The sequence below is a fragment of the Manis javanica genome, chromosome X (genome assembly GCF_040802235.1).
Source record: "Manis javanica isolate MJ-LG chromosome X, MJ_LKY, whole genome shotgun sequence".
In the NCBI taxonomy this organism is placed as follows: Eukaryota; Metazoa; Chordata; class Mammalia; order Pholidota; family Manidae; genus Manis; species Manis javanica.
Genome location: NC_133174.1, coordinates 99,103,454 through 99,125,840, shown reverse-complemented (window position 1 = coordinate 99,125,840; position 22,387 = coordinate 99,103,454). Strand labels below are relative to the sequence as shown.

Here is a 22,387-nt window from a genome sequence, read left to right as displayed (position 1 = left end):
GCCTCTTTCTCACTGGTATACCACAAAAGACTGAAAACCCATCATTTACAATTTATTCCTTTGATCTGAACTCTCTGACTTTGGTATACTAAGAACAGACCAGCAATAAGGACATTTAAATTCCAATCCCAGTATTGTCATGAATTGGCTATGTAGCCTTGGCTTTTTTGGAACCCAGGTTACTTATCGGTAGAAATGGAGGTTAGACAGCTGGTGTTCTTAAATGGCTCTGATGTATGTGTACATGCGTTTACAGTTCTGTTGAGGTATAATTCACATACAGTAAGCTAGACAAATTTAAGTACAATTTGATGAGTATGAATGAATCACCACAAACAAAATAATGAACATATCCATCCCCCAACAAATGTTTTGTGTCCCTTTATACTTCCTTTCCTACCTCCCAACTCTTGTCACTAGGTAACCACTAATCTGCTGTCATTATAGAATACTTTTGAGTTTTCTAGTTTTTTAAAAAATGGAATCACACATGTATTTTGCTTTTATTATTTTCTATTTTGTTTATTTAGTCTTCTTTGAATTAAATTTGATCTTTTTTTAGTTTATTGTGGAAGCTGTCATTAAGACCCTTCTTTTCTAATAGAGCTGATTAGTGCTATAAATTTCCCACTCAACACTGAATTAGCTATAGTGCAGAAATTTATATGTCTTGTGTTTTCATTTTCACTCAGTTTAAAATATTTTCTAAGTTCCCTCAAAAGTTACTCTTGGACCACAAATTAGAAGTGTGTTATTAATTTTCCAAATATTTGGATTTTCCATTTAACTTTCTTTTCCTGATTTAATTCAACTCCATTGTGGTCAGAGAATAAAACTTTTATGATGTAAATCCTTTAATTTTATTGAGATTTTTTATAAGAGCCAGATAGGGTCTATCTTGGTAAAAGTTTAATGTGTACTTGTAAAGAACGTTTTCTGTTGTTGGATTGAGTCTTGTACAGATGTCAATTTTATCTTATTTTATAAATTTATTACTTGTGTTATTCAAATCTTCTGTATTATTTTATGTTTCCTTGGTCTATCGATTATTGAGAAAGGTGTTCAAGTCTCTAATACTGTGGATTTGTCAATTTCTCCTTGTTCGGTTTTTGCTTCATGTATTTTGAATTTTTTATTTAGGTGCATATATATTTAGGATTGCTATGTCTTTATGACGAATTAACCATTTTATTATGAAATAGCCCTGCTTAATTCTGGTAATATTCTTTGTTTTGCAATCTACTTTTTTGGATAATAATAGTCACTCCTTTATAAATCTTTTTAAGTCATAGTTTTTAAAAAATGCTAATGTGATGTATCTTTTCCCTATTTTTGTTTAACCTCTGTTTTTATTTTTAAAGTGGGTTTCCTACAGGCTAAACAAGTTTATGGCTGGGTCTTTAAAAAGATTGTTTTCATTCTACCAATCTCAGTCTTTTAATTGGGTTGCTATGAGACAATTAACCTTAATACTATTGATATGGTTGTGTTCAAAGCTACCATCTTGATATTTGTCTTTATTTGTTCCAACTCTGTCTTTTATCCAACGTCTGGAAATTGTCATTTCATATACTTTGCCCATTTTTTGAGTCCTTAACATGGGAGAGTAATTCACTCACTGTTACTTCATCACTGCTAGAATTAGAAGTCCTCCATGTTTTGTTTTTCACAGTGATTTATTTGTATTATGGCTATTAGCCTTTAAAGTATGCCAAATAGGTTCTTCTAGTTTATCACTAATCTTTCAATTTTATTTATGAAGGGTTTTTTAATAAAGAGATTTTTAATTTAGAGCTTATTAAATCTTTCATTCTTTTCTTTTGGGTTTTTATGTCATGCTTACAAATGCCTGCTCTGTATTTTCTTCTAAATTGTCATGTTTTAAAAGAAGAAAAATAACTCCTTGGTATGAATGAATTTTATTTTTAACATGAAGTTCACTAATTTATAAAAGTAATACATGCACATAGTAAAAAAACATCAAGTAGAATAGAGGGCTATAGATGAAAATGATCTTTTCCTCTTCTCCCATTGCCCATTGTTGCCAAATTCCTCTTGCTGGAGACAAATTATGTTGGCAATTTCTTGTATATATAATTACGTAAGTATTTTGGACATATATACATACACATGCATATTTATCCTTTTGTACACAAATAGGATACACAGGTACACACACACACACAGTTCTGCAATTTTTCATTTAACATGTATCTTTACCAGACTGAAGAGGGATTAGGGCAGTCAGAGAACATGGCAGGGTAAGTGCAAAGGAAAAAGCATATTAATCTCTGAAAGGGCAACACTTAACACAAAACCCAGCAGACAATAAATGCTCAATAAATAAGTGTTAAATAAAAAAAGGGATAGAATAACTTGAGAAAACTAGAAAGAAACTACTTTCTTGACTATTCTTCCCATGCCAGACCTGGTCTCCTGCCTGAGAGTTGCCATCTCCTAAGGCAGCAGGGAACAACTGACAATGATCGATGAGGACAGGAATCAAGTGAACCTCTTGCTTGCAATAATTTCCCACTGCAAGTCTCTTTCCCACTAGACTCACTGCCTTCAGCACACACATTTAGTTCAAATGCACAGTTCACTTAACCACACAGCAAGAAAATTTAGGAGCTCAAAGACTACACAGCTGAGTTATAGGTACACACTCATACAAATAGCTACCATTAATCAGTACCTACTGTGAGGTAGGCACCATATTGGGAACAACAGCCCTGCAAGGATAATGTCAGTTTATCCCCATTTTATTATAGATGAGAAAACTTAGGCTCCAGGAATCCAAGTGACTTATTCAGGGTCACAGCTAGTCAAGTGGCTTTCAGAGACAACTCTACACTATAATCAGGTCAGCCTACTTTTCTGTTGGTCCCACACCACATTCGCTCTGATTTCACTGACTTTGTGCTATTTTCCTTGCTTCGCATTCCTTTCTCCATTTGTCTTATCTGTTGTTTTATGGAAGCTGGGCAGAGATAGAAACATGAGGTTGTGCAGGATCCATGTTAGCCTATATACAATATGCTGTCAGGGATGAGAAGTGAGTCAGCCATAGGAATCCACAAACAAGAACACACACATGGGGTAGATATTAAAAGTTCAGAAAGGGAACTGAGCCTGGGGACTAGGACATGGATACTGTCCCAGCTCAAGAAACTAAAGCAAACATTTCTCTCTCCCTAAGGTGCTCTTGGTGAGCTGCTCACAAACACAGCCCTGTTGTCTTCAGTCTTACAGCCACTGGCCAGTGTATCTCCCCATCTCAACTGTACTCACTCTAAAGGTCCACATCAAGTCTCACCTCCATGAAGCCTTTCCCTATTAATCCAACACATTCCTCTCTTTCTTTTGTGAACTGTAGCTTTACTCAAAATCAGCACCATAAGACGTGTTTGTATACCCTCTTGTCCTTTAGTCATTTCAAGTATTTTTTTTAAATAGACTTATTCACAAGTATTTTTTTCTACTGTTTCCCTGCCCTGGTCTGGGTATTGAGAAATTTGAGAAATCTGGCTGGATTCCAGTCCTAACTCTCCCATTAATGAACTGTATATAACCTCGAGCTACTCACAACCTCTCTGAGCCTCATCTTCCCACCTTCAAGGGTTATTGTGAAAACATAGTAAACATAACATAAGAATATAAGCACTATTGCTGAAGACATTTGAACTAAGGTGCTTCCACCTTTTACATCCTACTTAGTAGATGGTTCTGTGTAAGAGACAGCTATCACACTAACATCCTCATCAAAGGTTAACATGTTTAGTTAGAACAAGAATACTGCACAACTGTTAAAGAGGTGCTAGGTCTATATGCAGCTGATTTGGGGGCTCTCCTTGGAAACTACCAGGTGATTCCAGGCTTGCTCATTTTTAAAGCTTCCATCTTTCTGAATGTCTCTTCGTGTAAATGATCCGTGTCAATGCTATGAAAAATGAAAAGAATCTTATGTCAAGTCAAGCCAACAAATAGCTTTCCTATTATCAAGGATCAGAATCCCATTCATACTTGCTCCATGATACCACTCAGTTACTTCACCTATTTGGCCATCTACCTCTTCCTTCAGCCCCAGCTACTTTTCTTAGATCTCAAAAGAGAAAATGCTTATCTTCCTCATGGACTCTCACTCCTATCCCTCCTTGCCTTTGTCCAAGGACCTGCGCCTTTAGTCCATTAGCTCCCGCTCCTGTTATCTATAACATCTTCCTTCGTTCAGCCTACAAGAAGGCAAAAATGAAAAAGAACAATTCCCTCTTTCCTGCAGTCCCACAACGACACTCAGTTATGACCCCACAGCTCTTCTCCTTCACACAAACTTCTTGAAAAAGTAGTCTCCACTCCTTCTCTACTTCTTTATCTCCCATCACTTCAAGTCACTGACATCTGGTTTCTACCCAACCACACCACTAAAACAGCCTTTGACAAAGTCATCTATGGCCTCCTAATCGCTCAATCTAATGGGCACTTTTCAGTACCCATCCTTTTGAGCCTCTCCTCTGCATTTGAAACTGTTGAGCACTTCTTTTTTCAAACTCAATTTTCCCATAGCTTCCAGGATACCTTTCTTTCCTGGTTTTCTCCATGGGATTTCCCTTCCATATTCACCTCTTAAAAGTTGGTATGGGCCAGGGCTAATTCCCTAGAGATGTTCTTCAGAGGTTTTTTTCTTCTCATTCTCCCTAGAGGATCTCATCCATTGTCATGGCTTCAGCAATCACCTCCAGGGCACACTTCTATATCCAACTGTCTACCTATAAGAAAACTTCCCACTATGTCCTACAGGTACTTCAAACTCCACATGTGTGACCCTGATTAAAATTCACTCACTACAAACAAGCTCTTTCAACTGTAGTGAGGTATAGATTTTAGTTTTCAATGGATAGAAGCTAATTTTTATCTAGCAAAGTGAAATGAGTAGCCCTACTAGTTGTACAACTACAGGGTAAGTAGGCATTTAATGCCATGGAAGTGTAAAAAGACCTTTAGAATTTCTGAGTGACTTAGCAAAGCTGCTAGGGAAGGAGTGAACCAATATGCTTAGGAAGCCCAGAGGTCTTCTGGGAGTTAAAAGACCAGTTATTCTCAACCCCTTCTTTCCAAATTTAGAATTAGGAACATGTATCAGGGTAAGCTAAGGGGGTTTAATCCAAGGCCAAGTACCTGGGAAAGGCATCAAGGTCCATAAAATAAAATTATCTTGAAAAAAAAAAAGAAGGCTTAAGTGGGATCCCTGACTCAACTCAGAGGCCTTTATCTTTATGGGCAAGGACAAGTTTCACATATTTATACCTGTGGCTGATTCAAGTAGCTCCTCTAGACCCAGTCACCCTGACACATGAGGTACTTTAGAGAACAGTGGCTATACGTTTGGGTGTGAACTAAGATATCTGTAACCTAAAATATCTGCAGCCCAAGTATAGTAGCACTGCAGGACTGACAGGGATCCAGACCAACCAGGGGACCACCATCCAGTCACCAGGAGCAGACTGATTCTCCAACCGGTTTTGGAAACAAAACCAGCTCCATCTTTGGGACCAGTTTAGGAAAGGTGAGGAGAGGCCCCAAAATGTACTACTACTAGAATATGTGAAAGGAAGCAACTGAATTTGTACCCAGAATTCTTCTAACAGGTCTAACTAAATCACACATGGCGTACAAGGCCTTTCCTACCCACTCAGTCTAATTTCTTGACGCATTCTGCCTTGCACTTTACGCTCACTTTTCAAGTATTTTAAATCATGCTGCTTAATGCCTGGATATCTTTGCCCATGCTATCTCCTGAGCCTGGACCACCCTTATCCATTCCTACCCCCTTTTACCCGGCTATAGGCCTTGGCTTCAACTTAGGTGGCCCTTCCTCCAAGAAGCTTTCCCTGACCCTCTTGGGCTGGATGAGTTCTCCCCTGGCATGACTCCCTTAAGACCTCATGATTACCTATTGTATTCATCAGCTTATGTGCCTGTCTCTACCACTAGCCCCTGAAAAACCGATCATATCTTTTGTTTTATTCATCCTTGTCTCCCAGCACCTGGGACATTTGCCTAGCATACAGCAGATATTTCGCAAGTGCTTGTGGAATGAATGAAGGTGAGCTCTGTCACTCTGAGGCCACAATGTCTTTTTTCTCCTTGACTTTCTTAATACCTAGACACCTGGTCTCTATTGAACATATCATTAACTGTCTCCTTGCCTTGCCCTCAGATGCTCTAAATTACTAACTGATGTCCTATATGTATTTACTATATGCAAAGCACTGAGCCCGGAAGTTTACAAAGGAAAATGCAATTAGGGATAAGATTCAGACCCCACACTCAAGCAGCTCTTCAAAAAAACCTTCTTCCCTCAGCCTTTCCAATTTCCAGAAAAAACTTCCCCTTTTAGAACACTCTCCTGGATTTACCCCCTTTTCTCTAGCTTACCACCACATGAAATGATCCATAATTTCCTCTCACCTTACTTGGGTTAAGTATATATTTCTATTGATATCAGTGTTATTTGTCTTATATGTCCTCTAGCATTCAAAATCTATTTGTACTTAGTGAATAGTGTCTATTTTGTGTGGGTGCGCCCTTTATTTTGTATTCTAAGCTATAACTGCACACTGCTATTAACATGCTGATTGACAAAATTATAAAGGTTTGAAAGTTGGCCTGAAAACACAATGGTAACACACTGGTTAAAAAACAAAGAGGGAGAGAAACAGGAAATGGTGCAAAAATTTACAAAAAAAACCCAGGTAATGGAATGCCATCATAAAATAATTTCTCCTTGCTGTCATTTAGGACCTTTGCTAAAGCATATGCACTATAGAGTGCTACCACATTAAATTACTCTATATTTAAAGAAACATTGGGATTTATCATTGAGTTTATTTCATTCTATTGACAATAGAGATTTCAGTCTCTTCTTTCTGAGAAAGACACCATAGAGGCCCTGAGGGTTTACTATGTTAGGAATAATTCTCTCCTCCTGGGCAATAATCACCACACTCGCAAACATTTGAAACTAACAGATATCACTTTGCTAGTAGAGAATGAGCTTCTGTTTCAGCCAAACTTGCAATCAGGCCTTTATCTTATTTTAATTTATGCTTCAATCCATCAAATTGGCTTTGTAATGTAGAATTTTTGCACTCAGACTTTATTTTCCATTATGTGTTCATTCTGAATGCCAGAAATGAATGGCCATTTGGCCACTGGTGAGCTGCCAACAGAGCATAGATGTATCCTAATTAAGAATGACTGTGTGTCATGCCAGCCTGCTGAGCTGGCAGACGGACATTGACCAGAAAAGGTCAAGACCTCCATTCCCTATAATTGCATCATCTTAACTTCATCCCCTTGAGTCTTGAAGACTCAAATATAAACATAAAGCCCTCTAACAGGTATTAGAAGAAGAAAGGGAAAGGGTCTAACCTTTACAGATTACCTCCTATATGCCAAGTGTTGTACTAGGTAATTCATAATTAACATCTCCCTTCATTCACTCTCCATGCTAACAACAAATAATCAGATACTAGCATTAGCTCCATTTTACAGACAAGGACACTAAAAGTTCAGGGAGGTTAAGTAAGTACAGTCATGGAGCTGGAAGATCCTAGTTCTACTATTTAAGTGAGACCTAGCAGAATCTAGACGTGATGCTCTTTTTTCCTACACTATGCTGCTTCTCTTAGCAATGAGATCTAATGCTGCCTCTTTTCTGCTTCTCTCCCTGCCCCTGTGTCCAAGGAAGAAGCCTATTAGTAATTTCACTTACTCTGAAATTTTGTGAAGGCATGGCCTGCCCTGTTTTTCTTTTTCACTATAATCAAACTCAACATGCCTGTCCTGAACTCTTCCCTCCCACTTCCCCCATCATAGTAACTTACTAGAACGTCTGTAGTTTACATATTGGATGCATCAGTGCATCACACAGCATCTGCACTCCAAAATCCTTGAGGTCATTTCCACTTAAGTCTAGCAATGTTAGGTTCTCATTTCTGTTTAGGACAGAGGCAAGGGCTCCACAGCATGCATCTGTGAGATGACACTCTGCTAACCTATGAGGGGTTGGAAATTAGAGAAAAAAATCAGTTTTACCCCAATTTTATAATGACCCTCCATTTCATATAGAGCATGAAACAAAAACCCAGTGGACAAAGAGTCTCTGTGCACTTACCACAAGGTCTGTAGTTTGCAGGATGGGTATTTCAGCCCTTCACACAGCACCTGCATGCCTTCATCCCCCAGGGCATTATCACTGAGGTCGAGGTCTCTCAGGTGTTCATTGGTGTAGAGTGCATTACACAAATCCTGACAACACTCTCCAGTCAAGTGACAGGACCACAATCTGCCAGGAAGTAAGGTAGAGAAGGCTGGCATAGTTTCATTTGCACTGGGTCACTTTAGGAATTGTGTTTGCCCACTAGAAAAACACATTAGAAAATCAGAGTATCATGTGACAAAAAATTCCTTGCGCCAGGGCCAAGGAGAGATTGTGGACAGGGAAAGCTTTATTACCCCTAAATTGGGGGGAATTTTCATTTATTGCTTCCTTGGAGATTAAATCACCATGCCAAAAACTACTCATTTAATTTTGGGAGCTGCTCAAACATTGGGAAACTCTGCCTGTGGCTACAGTCCACGATACTTACGCCAGATCCTTTAACTGACAGCCAGGCTGTTTTAATCCTTCACACAGCAATTTCAGTCCCAAATCTTCAATTTTGTTATTAATTAGAAGCAGCCTTGTCAGGCTCCAGGTGGAGCTTAGGACTTGGGTGAGGGACTCACAACAAGCTGCAGAAAGGGAACATTCGGAAAGCCTGGAGGGATGGGGACATCAAGGTGGCTGTTAACCAGGGTAGCAGGGAGGTCCCACTGAACCTCAAATGTCAAGGCCCATGAGAAGGACAAGGATAAGCAGACACTTACACAAGATTCTCGATTACACCCTTCGCATGCCGCAGACCCGCACAGAGATGCTGTACTCCTGTGTCCCCCAGGGCATTGGCAAATACAAACAGCTCTTTTAAAGTCTGACTCACTTGCAAGAAAGAAGACAGTTCCACACAGCTAGCGTCTGTGAGGTAACATGTGCTCAAGCTATACCAAGAAAAAGAAGAAAAATCAGCCACTGCTGTCATTTAGCTTCCTGGGAATGTTTTCCCAGCCTTCCCATTTAGCTAAGTACTAGCCATCCTTCAAGTTCCAGCTCCTGGCCCACCTCCTTCACAGAGGCTCCTCCTGAGATCCCCAGCCCCTATGACCTCCCTTTCTCTGGACTCAGCTGGCATATCTGAATGATTCCAAAGTGTTGGGTGCTGACAACACACTAAATTGTGTTCCTTTCCAATTGTTTTGTATCTGTGTGTCCTTAAGGGCAGCCTTGTCACCTGTAGTCCTTCTGATAGCTCCACCCACATGTAGCCCAGTGTTGGGTGCATAGTAGGTATTCTTTGTACATAAACACACAGGACAGTAGTATACTGGAAAAAGCATGAGATCTGGAGACAGATTCTGTAGTTACAACCTTACCATACCACTTTTTAAGTACTCTGACCTTGGACAAATCACGTTTCCCCTGATGCTTAGTTTCCTCTGTATGGTGGGGTAAGAAAACCCACCACATATCATTATTTTAAGGAGTGAATTAAGTTAAGTAACTTCTGGCAAGCACCAAGCATAGATCCTGACATGTAGCAGGCAACCAACAAGTAAAACAGTCATAAGATGATGCCAGATAGTTCTAGAAACTTACTCTAATTTCTCCACTTTACAGTTGGAATGTCTGAGACCCTCACAAAGATATTTCACTCCTATGTCCCTCAGGGGATTTTCACTCAGGTCCAACTCAGTGAGGTTTGGATTGCAAATGAGAACAGAGGCAAGGTACTTGCAAACAGTCTCTGAGCTTTCAGGGAGAAAGCTGGCACACAACCTGAAGAGAAAAAAAGATGAACAGACAAAATTGGCCACTTTATCATCCTACTCACCCACTACCCACAATACCTAGGAGCAGAGTAAATAAAGGCCTACCTATAAAAGAATGCCAATCTTGAATATGTTACAGTCCCCTTTCCCCTATGGAAGAGACTTGTACATTGCTCCTACAACACTGTATAACCTACTGGAACTCAGTAAATACTGAGTGCCCAAAAAGAAAAAGGCTGGGAGGAAGTATCAAGATGATCCAATCTCATTTCAATTCCCTGCATGAATTTAGCACTCTATCTCATATCTTCTTTCAAATTCCAGGGGAAAATGCTATAATCATCCTTAATAAAATTTATAGTCAAAGTAGCTTTTCTTTTCTCTTATCTCAAAGTTCATTATCAATTAATTTTCTATCCTAAGAGAGATTCAGCCCACCACCATCATCCATATAATATTCCTTCTTTGGCACAAAGAGCGGTTTTTACTGACCTTCCTGTCTTCTCAATCTTTGTTTCTCCATATTAAGTAGTCCAATTCCTTGAACCATTTCCCATCAAACTTTTTCTTCCATCACTTTCAAGAATTTCTATGATATACACTACAACCTTTGAGTCTTCAATTTTCGTTTGAGTTACCAGGCTCCAAACTCAGTCTTGAAGAGGGTTCATAAGGACACGTATCTTTATCTTCCCAATTTAGAAATTTTAAATAGAGGAATTTTGCAAAAAAAAAATGAGGTTCAAAGTGGATTTTAGAAAGCCTTAATGCTGAAGAGATTTTGCTTTTGAAAGCCCCACGTACATGCTGTGATGGTTAATTTTATGTGTCAAGTTACCTAGGTCATGGTACCCAGATATTTGGTCAAACATTGTTCTAGATGTTTCTATTAAGGTCCCTTCTAGATGAGATTAAATCAGTAGACTTTGAGTAAATTACCCTTCATAATGTGGGTGAGCCTCATTCAATCAGTTGAAATGTTTAATAGAGAAAGACTGAACTCCCCAGAAGATGGAATTCTGCCAGCAGACTGCCTTTGGACTTAAACTGCAACAACATCAGCTCTTCCCTGTGTCTCCAGCCTGCCAGCCTACCCTGAAGATAATGAACTTGACAGCTGCCATAATCCTCACGAGCCAATTGCTGAAAATAAGTCTCTGTATTTATACACATCTTATTGGTTCTGTTTCTCTGGATAATCCTAACTAATTATTTACTGGCCTGTTTACCTGAAGAACCCTGACTAATACATATGATACATTTTTTATGAAGGTCATTACCATGGACTTTGAACTCACACACATCTGAATTGTACCTTTGACATGTTATTTAGTCTTATGACCTTGGGTTCCATTTCTTCATGTGCTAAAATGGGGATAATAATCCGAACCTCTCAGAGCTGTTGTGAACATTAAAGGAAATCATGTATACAAAGCATTTAAAATACACAATGCTTAGCACAAATTGCTAAATAATTGTGGATTATTATTGTCATTGATGTTATTGCCACTTATAATGAAAATTCTCTTCCTAAACTTGTTACCTAAGAACAATTTTAGGGACTGCTACTTTTATTCTTCTCCATGACTCCTCAAAAATTGTTTTAATCATATAATATCCATCTTGAGTTGCATATTTTTAAAATTTTTCTTGAATTGTGGAAACTAACAATACAACTTACTTGAGCTTCTGTAACTTGCAATTTGGATGTTTCAAGCCTTCACAGAGCAGTTTAAAAGCTGAATCTTCTAGTTTTGTTTCACGAAATTCCAGATTGGTGAGCCACTGACTGGTGCTGAGAACAGCAGCTAGTGCTTCACAAGAAGCAGGAGAGATAAGGCATCGGTACAGCCTTCAGAGAACAGAAGAATAGCCTCATTACCCGATTCATGCTCTCCCCCTACACATGAGATAGTGACAAAAAAATTATATGAACAGAAACAACACATTCTCCTCCTATCAGTTACCTCAATGTCTGTAAAATACAGTTTGGCTGTTTTAATCCTTCACACAGAAATTTCATTCCTGAATCTTCCAGGGTATTTTTTACAAATTCCAAATCTGTCAGATACCGGTTGGTTTCAAATATTAAGGAGAGGTCCCTGCCACAAGAAGCTGTAAGGCGGCAGAAAATCAGTCTGTGTGAAGAAAAAGACATTTCAGAGAAGAAAAGAAAACAGGACTGTCTTAGAAGGTACATGTTTGCACCTTATTAATGTAAAGAGTTCTTGCAAGCCATTCAACATTTATTGGGTGCTTGTCACTGTGCTAGGTGCTGAAAACACAGAAATAATTAAAACCTAGAATCTGTCCTCAAGGAATGCCCAGAAAATCATGGATTATAATACAGTGTTAAAAGTACTGCAATGGGTATGCATATATCAATCATGGGAACACAGAAAGGTGGCACAATTCAGCCTAGTCTGGGGTGGGGTTTGGAGGATCAAGAAATGCTTGTAAGAGGGAGAAATACTTGAGTGTTGTTGTGAAAAGGGAATAGAAATTGAACAGGAATTAGGTGGATGGGAAGAATGGGAATGGGAGAGCGAGCGTGCTGAGGGACAATCCACTCATGGACCATGGACCAGCCTGTGCAAAGGCCAGGAGACGAGAGTGAGAATGCTTCATTTGAAAAACTGCCAAATATTTGCTCTGGCTTATTTTAAAAGACTGGAAGGATACATATCAAACTATTAACAGTGGTTACCTTCCAGACTCGGGGATTGGTGGGATTATAGGGAAACATTTACTTTCTAGGTATTTAAAAATTATTTACACTGATCAAAAGTTATCAGAAAAGAAGTTTTTTTTTAATTTGGAAAACAGAATACATGCTTATTACAAATAGTTTTTGCAATAGAGAAAATTATGAAGGATAAAGTTTTTTTTTCAAGTACTATATTCTTACCACCCAAAGACAACCACAGTTAAAATACTGGTATATAACTTTCCATATTTTTAAGGCATGCATACACAAAGAGTTAAATATCTTTGTAACCAATGAAATCCTGTAAAGCTGTATTTTAGAAAAATAAAAACTTTCTCCCAACCTCCCCCCTCCCCTCCAACTCCAAAAGATAACCAATGTTAAAAGTCTGGTGTATATCCCCCCCAACTCCTTTCTCCAAGATCATAGGGACACATGCAAAAACACACACATACACACATACAAAATGTCTGGTTTGTACATTGCACAAAAATGGGATCATAGAAAACATTACATCAACCTTACATACACATTCTTCTTCAGTCCTTATCATAGGCCCATGGGAAGAAACTGGGATTCAGTTATAGCTCAAGGTCATTTAGTAAGTGGCAAAGTAGAATCAACCTGAGGTCGGTCCAGTTTATTGTGTAGACCTCAGAATGCCACTGGAGGAGGAAAGAGACATGGTAAGATCCCTCTGATGACAGGATAGGGCAGGAGACAGACCTAATGGCAGAGGGCTGAGTGGTCCAGGAAAGAAATGGGTGCTGAGAGTAGCTGGATTAGGATGATGCAGTGGGGGTTCGGGTGGAGGTGGACAGATTCAAGACAGTTTTGGGGGTGGACACAGCCAGGATTTATGACCATTTAGGGTGACTACAGTGTTCAGTCCTGGGCCAATGGGGGAATGAGGCTGTTTTCTGGCTCCACCCTCTTCCTCCAGGGGGTGCCTGATGTCAGAGGGATTGGGATTGTTTCCTGTTCCAGAACATTCAATATTTAGGAGGGGAGGGCCCCCCTGCCATAGAACAAACTATTATGGTGGGGGTGTAGGGCATTTTGTATGTGATTACAAGTGTTTCATGTTCTTGGTTTGAAGTCTTTTCTGACCCCTCCTGTTTCTTCCCACCTTCAAGGACTTATAGTAGTGTAGCGAGTTCCCTTCTGTCCTGAGGGAGAGAGACTTTGTTGCACATTCCCTCCCACCCCTGCTGTCTCTGGAAGTTGGAACAGTCCTAGGGTGAAAGTATCCAGTGCTGGCCCTGAGACTTCCTTTCCTCAGAGCCCTAGAAGGGAGAGAGGTGCTCGCTCTCTCTGGACGTGGTAGGCGAGTGTAGTTGGCTGGCGTCCTCTGGCCCCAGTTGAACAGGTGAGGCCTAGTGGGAGGTGTACCAGGGTCGGTGCTGGGAGGTGTACTAGGATGGGGTAAAGTATCAGGGAGACTTTATGAGGGTCTGAGGGAGAGGGAGAGGAACACTGGATATAAGGAGACCAAGGTAGAGGGGAGGGGCTAAGCAGCAGGGGAGTGGGACAACTGGTTGATTTGTACCTGCAGGGCTAGTGAAGCCCCTAAAGCCCTCAGCCATCATGGCCATGATCCCCAAGGACCCCAGGAGTGGGTTCCAGCACAGCACAGTGGCGGCCTTCATCAATGAGAAGATGGCGGGGCACGCCAAAGGCCCCGAGTTCTTCCTCGCGAATGCATCCCTGTCCTGGGAGGAGGTGGAGGGCAAGCTCAAGGCCATTCTGGAGGACAGCACGGTGCCCAGCGAGGCCAAAGAGGCCTGCGTCTGGAGTAGCCTGGCCTTGGGCATGCGCTTCGCCTACAGTCAGGACCAGTTATTCAGGCAGAGGGTGCAGTGGCTTCATGACTTCGCCAACATGCACAAGTCAGCCGCGATGTCCTTGGAGTCAAAGCTGAAGGACCTCATGGAGCAGCTGGAGAGGGAGCGCATGGAGTCGGCCTTCTGGCTGCGGCTGCGCCAGGCCAAGGTGGCATTGTTGCAGAGAGAACGTGATCTCCTGAGGTGGAAGATCCAGTGGGTGGTAAGATTACCCCAACGCGGACCCCAACCCCCTCTGTTCCCAGAGCAGGTCTCAACCATGCCCACTTCCCCAGAACCTGCAGGCTGCCCAGACACAGGTCACAGAGGAGCCAGGCCTTGCCAGCACCAGTGGGGCCGGGACAGAAGGAGCAGGTGAGAAGGAAGACCAGGCGGGGACAGCTGCTGCTACTGTTACCACTGCTGGTGCCAAAGGAAGAGGAAAACTGAAGGATGCTGAGAGGGCAGAGACCACAAAGGAGCCTGCTGGGGACTCCGCCCAGCTTCCAGGAGCTGTAGAGCAGAACATTCACACCTCTGGCAGGCAGAGGGAGGGAGATCTCAGGTCAGTGGAAACAGCGAGGTTTTATTCCTCTGGGACGATAATGCAGGGGTCCACAGCCTCAGCAGCACCCACTTCTGTCCAGTTCCCTGCCTCATTCACATGCTCATACTCCCGCCCCTTATCCTTCTTCCCACCAGCACCCACACAACCCACACAATCTACATCAGCAGCCATGTTCACAGTAGGAGCTCCATCTCAGGCAGCTCCCGGCTGGGGGCCTTCTGAAGTTAACTTATGGGCTTATATGGGGGCCCAGGGATATGAACCTCAAGAACCCCAAAGAGACAGGAGTGCCTTCGCTCCCTATCAGCAGAGAAGACCTCCAAGATTTCGCAGGCCCAGAAACTGGGACTGCCCTTGGTGTAAAGCCATACATTTTTCACAGAGGGAAATTTGCTTCCACTGTGGGAAGGAAATCTGGCTGCAAAGCCCCCAGTGAGTTCAGAAATGTGAAATAGAACAGAAACATACCCCAATGGAAAATCAATATTCAGAGGGAGGGAGAAAATGGGGGGAGGGGACTGGGTGGAGTTGGGGGAGGGGATGAGTGGGAAATGGGGCTAGGGGAGTGGGATGAGGGTGGGATGGGAGGTGGGGAGGATATAGATTGACCCCCTTTGTGTTCCAGAGCATTAACACTGGGCACTCCAAAAGTGCTGCAGCCTCTGTGTGTGTCTCTCTCTCCCCCCAACCCTAACATCTGGTGGACCCAGGCAGCCATGTGTATGAGAACCCACCCCCTTCCCCCACCTGGGCCATAGAAGATTGGAGTAGGAGTGGACATTTGAGCCATCCTGAGCCAAACATATTCTCACACTAGAGAATATGAACAGAGAGGCAGATTCCATAGTCAGGATTGTGTTGGGCAAGGAAGCAGTGGGTCATTTGGAGTTGAGGCCAAGGTCAGGGCCATGGACATGGAGGCCACAGCTGAGGCCTGGCCCTAGCTGTGTGGGAGCAGAACTGGGTGCTTTACAGAAGCCAAGTTTCTTTACAAGAATGGCAGTATGAGGTCCCAGGTCACAGAAGAGAGTTACTCCTGCAATCCCAAAGATAGAGAGAGTTGCAGCCTGTCCACTTTTCCATTTCCTGAAATTGTGCTGTGTGAAAATCCACTTGACATAGATCCACTTTTCTTTAAGCTAACTTGCGTGGGCTCTTGCTCTGGGCAACCAGATTATTTCCAAGTCAGAAGTTGGCACCAGAAGAGCAGTTGCAAACCAGAGACCAAACAAAATGTTGAAACTGGCTGGGGGAGGTGATCAGGGAGTGGCGGGTAGTGGGAGTTCCTGCATCCTAAGAGTCTCCAGGAATGAACGGACAGGAAGCTCACTCAAATTCTGAGTGAGTTATGGCAAGAGAAACAATCAAAACAGGCTTGGGATTACCCTTGGCTTACAACATGGCAGAGATTTGTCCCCCGCAAGGGAATCCCCCAGGACTGTATACAGAGGACACCAGTACCAGCTGCAGGCGAGGACTGCTATGGCTGTTCAGACCCATGACAGGAGAACCCTCTCCAGTCCCAGTGGACAAAACTGAGGACAGTCAGATCTGAACAGGGAACTCATGTCACTGCCAAGCAGGTGAGTCAGCAACTGACAGTGCCTTGAGGGTTCACTGGTCTAGACCACCCACCACGGAATGATGCCATCCTGAGGGATTCTCTCCCCCAACCCATCACTGGGATAATGGTGGGAGGGAAATCTGGTTACAAAGCCCCCAGTAAATTCAGAAACGTGGAACAGAACATATCCTAGTGGAAAATGAATTTCCAGAGGGCGAGAGGGATGGTCTGCATCTCCCTCCTCATGACTAAGCTTATAATGTGTATGGTTTAACCTGCAGGCGGGAGGATGGGAAACAGTTACATCTGGATAGACTGTAACAATTAGAGGAGCCCTGGACATCACCTGGGGACCGTGGACCTAGAGACTAAAGCCGTCTTTGGCACATCTCTGCAGCAGCTTTATGTGACTCTGGGCTGTCTCCTGTTGGGGCAAGTATGGGCAGCCATCAAGACGGGGAGCAAAATCCCTAGCCTGCACTTGTCAGAATCGTCCTTAGGCTTGATTATACCCTTCTGGCCTTCTGGGGCAGGGTTTCCCAACCTCAGCACTAGGTACCAGCAGCAACTCCCCCCTGCCAGCAGTTGTGACAACCAGAAATGTCTCCAGATAGTGCCACATGTCCCCTGGAAGGCAAACTCGCCCCTGGTTGGGAACCATGGAGGCAACGAGGTACTTAGGAGTAGTCAGAACAGGGGAGACAGTTGCAAGGGTAGAATGGTGAGCAGTATCACGGGCTGCACGGGTTCCCTAAGATAGGTAAAAAGTGTTCACAGGGTCTAGCATTCCCTTTTGATCTTTGAGCATATGTGGGGGAAGGGGGGCAGAAGCTAAACTATAAGGACTGGAGAGTGAACAGGAAGCAAGGAAGTGCAGGTAGTGAGGGGGCTCTTCTTCAGGGACTCTTGGCTGTAAAGGAAAGGAGTGAGGTGGGATACACAGCTGGGAAAAGGGTTCTTTTGAATATAGAAGAAACTTGAGCCATGGTAAAAAGACAGCTGAAAAAAGCTTGAAAACACAAGAAAAATATAAAAGAATGATATGTAATATGTATGTAATCCTGCATATGATATGTAGAATGTAAAATCCTGCATACTGTATTTGAGGCATGTCTACTGTACTATTCAATAAAAAAAAATAAGACAGGGCCAAATACACTTTCTGGAAACCCCAAAAGTTCTTTAAGTATATATGTATGCTATGTATTTTTATACATTTATGTGTGCTTTATGTTATAGATTTATGTTTGAGTAAACAAAAAAGTCTGAAAAGACAATTAGCAAACAAGGTATTACCTAGAGAGAATAGGGTCAGGGTCATGAGATGGGGAGTGGGAGTAGGGTGTAGGGGCATAGGCTGGAGAAGGGTGGAGCAATAGAGTGGAGAGATTTTATATCTTTATATACTTCTGTGTTGTGTAAAATAAAATAATTAATAGCTCACGAAAACAAAAAAATTAAAGGAAGTGAGTACTACTGGCTTAAGTGGTTTGGAAAGGCCACCTTTTCCTCTGGGATAGGAGGGAAGAACAGACACTGATCTGTGTGGAGAAGGAGGTGGGAAACTAAGGGGGCTCATGTCTATGTTCGTGATGTGCACAGACATGTAGACAAGGCTCCTGAGAGTGAGCAAGGACAGAAGTTCAGGGTGGGGGTGGAGGCTTCTGAGCAACAGCACTTTGGGGAATAACTTTGGGAGGGAGGGCTGGGGACTGGAGAGAGAGCAAAGGATCAAGATCATGAAGTGGGATAGGACCCAACTAGAAGAAAACCAAGGGGGAAGGACAATGGGAATCTGGAAGGAAAAGGAATGGGAATAGGTCCAGGAGGGGAAGGGCACCAGACACAATCTCTTAGGTGTTCCAGCCTGCCACCCACTCCCTACAGCAAAAACAGCACGTACAAAAGGGGAAGAAGCAGGAGGGGCTGACAGGAATCTCCATCTGACTCCCTCCCTCTTCTAGGCTCAGCATATCTTTTCATTTGTTGTTCTGCTATAGAGAAGCCGAGCACTAATTATACTTTGTTTTCAAGTCTGATCAGCTGGCAGTACAATTTCTAGCAACCCAGTCTTTACCTTCAAATACCCAGGAGTTTAAAGCAAAGTTCAACTTACTTCAGGTCTTTGATTTTACAGTATGGATTACGCAGTGCTTGGCAGAGCAAGTGTATCCGAGACACTGGCAAATGGCGAAGCTGGAAGGACCTAAAAGAGATGAGAAAGCAAAAATAATGAAAAACAACATAACTAAGAACAAAATTTTAAGTAAAAGTCTTATTTTGGCTTCTGTTAACCATACTAGGGCTCATTTACGTCTTCCAAAAGCCTGAAGAGGTTATTACCCCATTTTGCATGTAAGAAAATTAAGGCACAAAAACGTTAAGCAATTGCTCAGTCACAGAGGTAGGAAAAGAATGGAGATCAGTGCTCAGGTCTGTCTGCAAAGCCAAAGCCACGTTACTGTGTATCAGGCACTACGGTAAGCACTTTACATACAACACACATTGTTTTACCTGGTCCTTAACCCAGTGACAGGTATTGTAAGCACCATTTTGCAGATGCTCAGAGAGGTCAAGTGACTTGCCCAAGCTATCTTTACAATATAACTGATTCTTAGCTGTCAGTACTAATAGAAGAATTAGCAGCAATAGTTGAGAACTAGGAAAGTTCAATAGCAAACTCTTACTTAGTCAACATGCTTGATAAAGGAGTATTTGGGGTTAATTTTGAAGAGAGTTTAAGCCCTGTAAAAAAGGCAATAAATAGGGTTGGGAATGGGGATTCCATCTAAGGCTGATTTTCTGAACACCTAGAATGAACCAGAAGCCCCTTTTATTTCCATGAGTATTTAAAATCTCTCAATTTATTTGTCCATTATTTACTTTATAATGAATTCATCAAGACATTGCAGCCAAGATCATTCATAATTCCAAGTCCATGTAACCTCTCCTACGCCTTCCCCTCTAGTCTCAAACACAAACTCTTGCTCTACCTCCCATCCTCTTCCCACTCACCTCAAACACATATACACTATGTTCATTTCTACCTCTATGATACTGTTCACTGAGGAAATACAACTATCAGGGAAAAGACTCAGGTTAACTAACTCTAAGTAGACCCCACTGTCATTTGCTCAAGGCCCCTGCCCCTCAGCTAGCCCCACAACTAAGGGAGAGGTACTGTCCATCTTAAACCAAGTACTGATAACAGACTTATGACCAGTGGCATTTTCTAGATAATAAAGTCTTCTTGGCTGCTTTAGTCAGTAAGTCACTAGAACTGTATTTTGTAGCATAAAGAGTCCATATAAAAGTGGTTTACCTAAGCCTCTTTGAACTCCAGCTCTTGATACCATGTGAAGGTATAAGTCTGGAGGAAAGAGCCCAGGCATCACAGCAATATACACTTTATACACAGCAGGGTGCCCCTTACTAAAATGGAGCTCTCTGAGACCTCAATGATGACATATTTGTAGAGAAAACTGACAATTCAATGTTAAATTTGCAATCTTTTCCAGAATAGTCACCAACACCAAAATAGTAGAGTCCTCAATGATAATCTTGATGATGTATGTACTCATAACACTTAATAAAACAGCACATTCTCAGCGTGACAAGACTGATAAGACTCATACACACACACACACACACACACACACACACACACACACACACACACACACACACACACACACACACACACACACACACCTATAGTGGCCAGCAGTTTCTGGCACATAAGCACTCAGAACTGTTGAATTTCCCTTAGTGTCTACCGAGGCCAGTGTTCAATATGTAGTAGATATTCAAAAAGTCCTCATTGTGTTGACTGACATAAAATATGGAAATCAAAGATGATTCATTTTATTATTGACAATGCTAGAAATGATCATGTGCCTGACTACTTGAAATAAACAAGAAGGCCTAATGTTCCTGAAGGCCAAAACACAACAGAAAGGACATTAATATACTCACCGATTAAGTGTCAAGGCTGGTGTCATGAATACTGAGGCTCGCTCTTCTTCCTCAAATCCAAGCAGGTGTTGACACTTCAGAGACACTGACAGGTGACTGTGACTGCTTTTTATACAGAAGGACATAGCCAGAATGTCCATTTTTGTGTAGGTAGGTTGAAGCAGTATAACTGACTGTAAATCATCAATTATCCTTTTTGCATATTCTTCTTCCTGAATCTCATACAAACAGTGAAACAAGTCCATTGGCTCAATCTGTAACCTAGAAGATTTATCCTTTATTTCTTTCTCAGTCCACTTCAATAACTCCTCTCGAAGCCCTGAAGAGACTCTTTTTCCGAAAGTAGTTTCCACGGCCTTTCCCTTTTCTTTACGTAAGAGGCCAAATAAGAACTGTATCGTTAATGATGAAAACCCTTTTCCATACTGTTGGAATATTTCTTGCCATGTTTTTCCCACTTGATCAAAAAACATCCAGCTGCTATTATTCTTCAAGGCATAGAATACAGCAGTCAAGAACTCTTGGAAACTGAAGTGAAGGAAAGTATAGACATTGACACTTCCTTTAGCTTTTTTCAAAAAGTGACTGAGAAAAGTGCAGTTGGTATCACACACTCCTATTCCATGTCTTCTGAGGTCTCTGACTTCAAATAGGACCTGCTGGTTCTGTAGTCCCTCTGCAGCCAAAGAGCAAAGGCCCCACAGGCAACTTTGTGCCTTCCACATCGAGATGCCTGTAAGGGTTGTGAGGCACTTGGAAAAGTAGAACAGATACACATCAGTCATGGTCTGAAGTGACCTTATAAGAGTCCTGTCACCATCTCTCTGTGACTGCAGGACACTGCAGATCATCCAGGAGATGATGGGAAGAGAAGACATAATGTCAAGGCTTTCATTTTCTCGCAGACCATAAAAGAGTCTCATTGCTGTATTAGCACCTGAAAACTGACTCAAGAAATATGCTCTCTTTTCAGCATCTGTAAACCAGAGGATCTCTGCCTGGATACATTGGTTTAACATAGAGTGGAGTTTCTTCATGGTCGTTGGGCGGGCAGTTATCAGCAGGGAGGATTCAGGGAATAGTTTTTTCCTCACAAAACTACATAAGAGGGTCTCTACTGGCTTCTTCTCTTGAGGGTTAGCACTAAGAACCTCTTCCTGGTCACCTACAGGATACTGAAGCTCAGGAAATCCATCAAGAATGAACAGAAGCTTCTCTGGATATGCAAGAATAACATCCAGGATTGGTCCATCTATATCTTCAAAAGTGTTAGTGATCAGGTCAGCAGCACTAAGGTTAGCAGTATGGCTTATTTCTCTGCAGTTTATGTAGATGAGACAGTCAAACCTCCCTGGAGTAACCATTCCCGCTGCCCAATCAAACATGAACTTGTGTACCACAGCTGTTTTTCCAATCCCAGCACATCCCTGAAGCACCACAGTTTGGGATAAATTGGAGCCCTCTTCGTCAGGATCAAATACATCTTCTATCTTAATAAAATTATCTTGTTGAGGAATTCCACATGGAGTCTTTTCTGATATACCGTGTTCTTTTACAATAAGTAGTCGTGACTCTATATGCTTGCCATGGTGATAACATTTATCAACTCCTATTTTTAGGTATTTTTCTTTTAGATGGTTTCTAAATACTTCCCGGTAATCTAATGAGGTGACACCAAGAGTTAGTAATCACAGAATCCTAGACAATAATACAACAACTATAACTAATACCACCATCACTAAATCTCCACTTGGATGTCTCAAAGGCTCCCCAAACATTACATGCCTAAACCTGAGCCCTTGATTTCTTTGCCACTCTGC

General features: G+C 41.9%; 2 protein-coding genes across 8 annotated transcripts in view; one reads left to right on the top strand and one right to left on the bottom strand.

The window, feature by feature from the left end:
* Positions 1 to 1,882: 1,882 nt before the first annotated feature.
* The window catches only part of LOC108395175 (NACHT, LRR and PYD domains-containing protein 12), a 45,499-nt gene continuing 24,994 nt past the window's right edge, over positions 1,883 to 22,387 (bottom strand). For all 7 annotated transcript variants that reach the window (XM_073227325.1, XM_017657247.3, XM_073227323.1 and 4 more), the window contains exons 4-13: positions 20,568 to 22,227; positions 18,709 to 18,798; positions 11,898 to 12,068; positions 11,612 to 11,782; positions 9,758 to 9,937; positions 8,932 to 9,102; positions 8,652 to 8,822; positions 8,177 to 8,347; positions 7,887 to 8,057; positions 1,883 to 3,940 (exon numbers count right to left, since the gene is read on the bottom strand). In XM_073227325.1, the coding sequence (XP_073083426.1) occupies positions 3,859 to 3,940; positions 7,887 to 8,057; positions 8,177 to 8,347; positions 8,652 to 8,822; positions 8,932 to 9,102; positions 9,758 to 9,937; positions 11,612 to 11,782; positions 11,898 to 12,068; positions 18,709 to 18,798; positions 20,568 to 22,227 (3,038 nt within the window). In that variant the 3' untranslated portion in view covers positions 1,883 to 3,858. The remainder of the gene's footprint in view (positions 3,941 to 7,886; positions 8,058 to 8,176; positions 8,348 to 8,651; positions 8,823 to 8,931; positions 9,103 to 9,757; positions 9,938 to 11,611; positions 11,783 to 11,897; positions 12,069 to 18,708; positions 18,799 to 20,567; positions 22,228 to 22,387) is intronic.
* Positions 13,504 to 15,522, top strand: TEX13B (testis expressed 13B). Its single transcript, XM_073227327.1, has 3 exons — positions 13,504 to 14,006; positions 14,193 to 14,683; positions 14,757 to 15,522. Exons 2-3 carry the CDS (start codon positions 14,225 to 14,227, stop codon positions 15,462 to 15,464), a joined length of 1,167 nt encoding a protein of 388 aa, XP_073083428.1. The 5' UTR covers positions 13,504 to 14,006; positions 14,193 to 14,224; the 3' UTR covers positions 15,465 to 15,522.

Excerpts from the sequence above, each read along its gene's own strand:
- TEX13B (XM_073227327.1), top strand. The coding sequence starts at position 14,225 with ATGGCCATGATCCCCAAGGACCCCAGGAGTGGGTTCCAGCACAGCACA. Across the intron at positions 14,684-14,756 it reads GGTGGAAGATCCAGTGGGTG|AACCTGCAGGCTGCCCAGAC; the intron begins GTAAGATTACCC and ends CCACTTCCCCAG.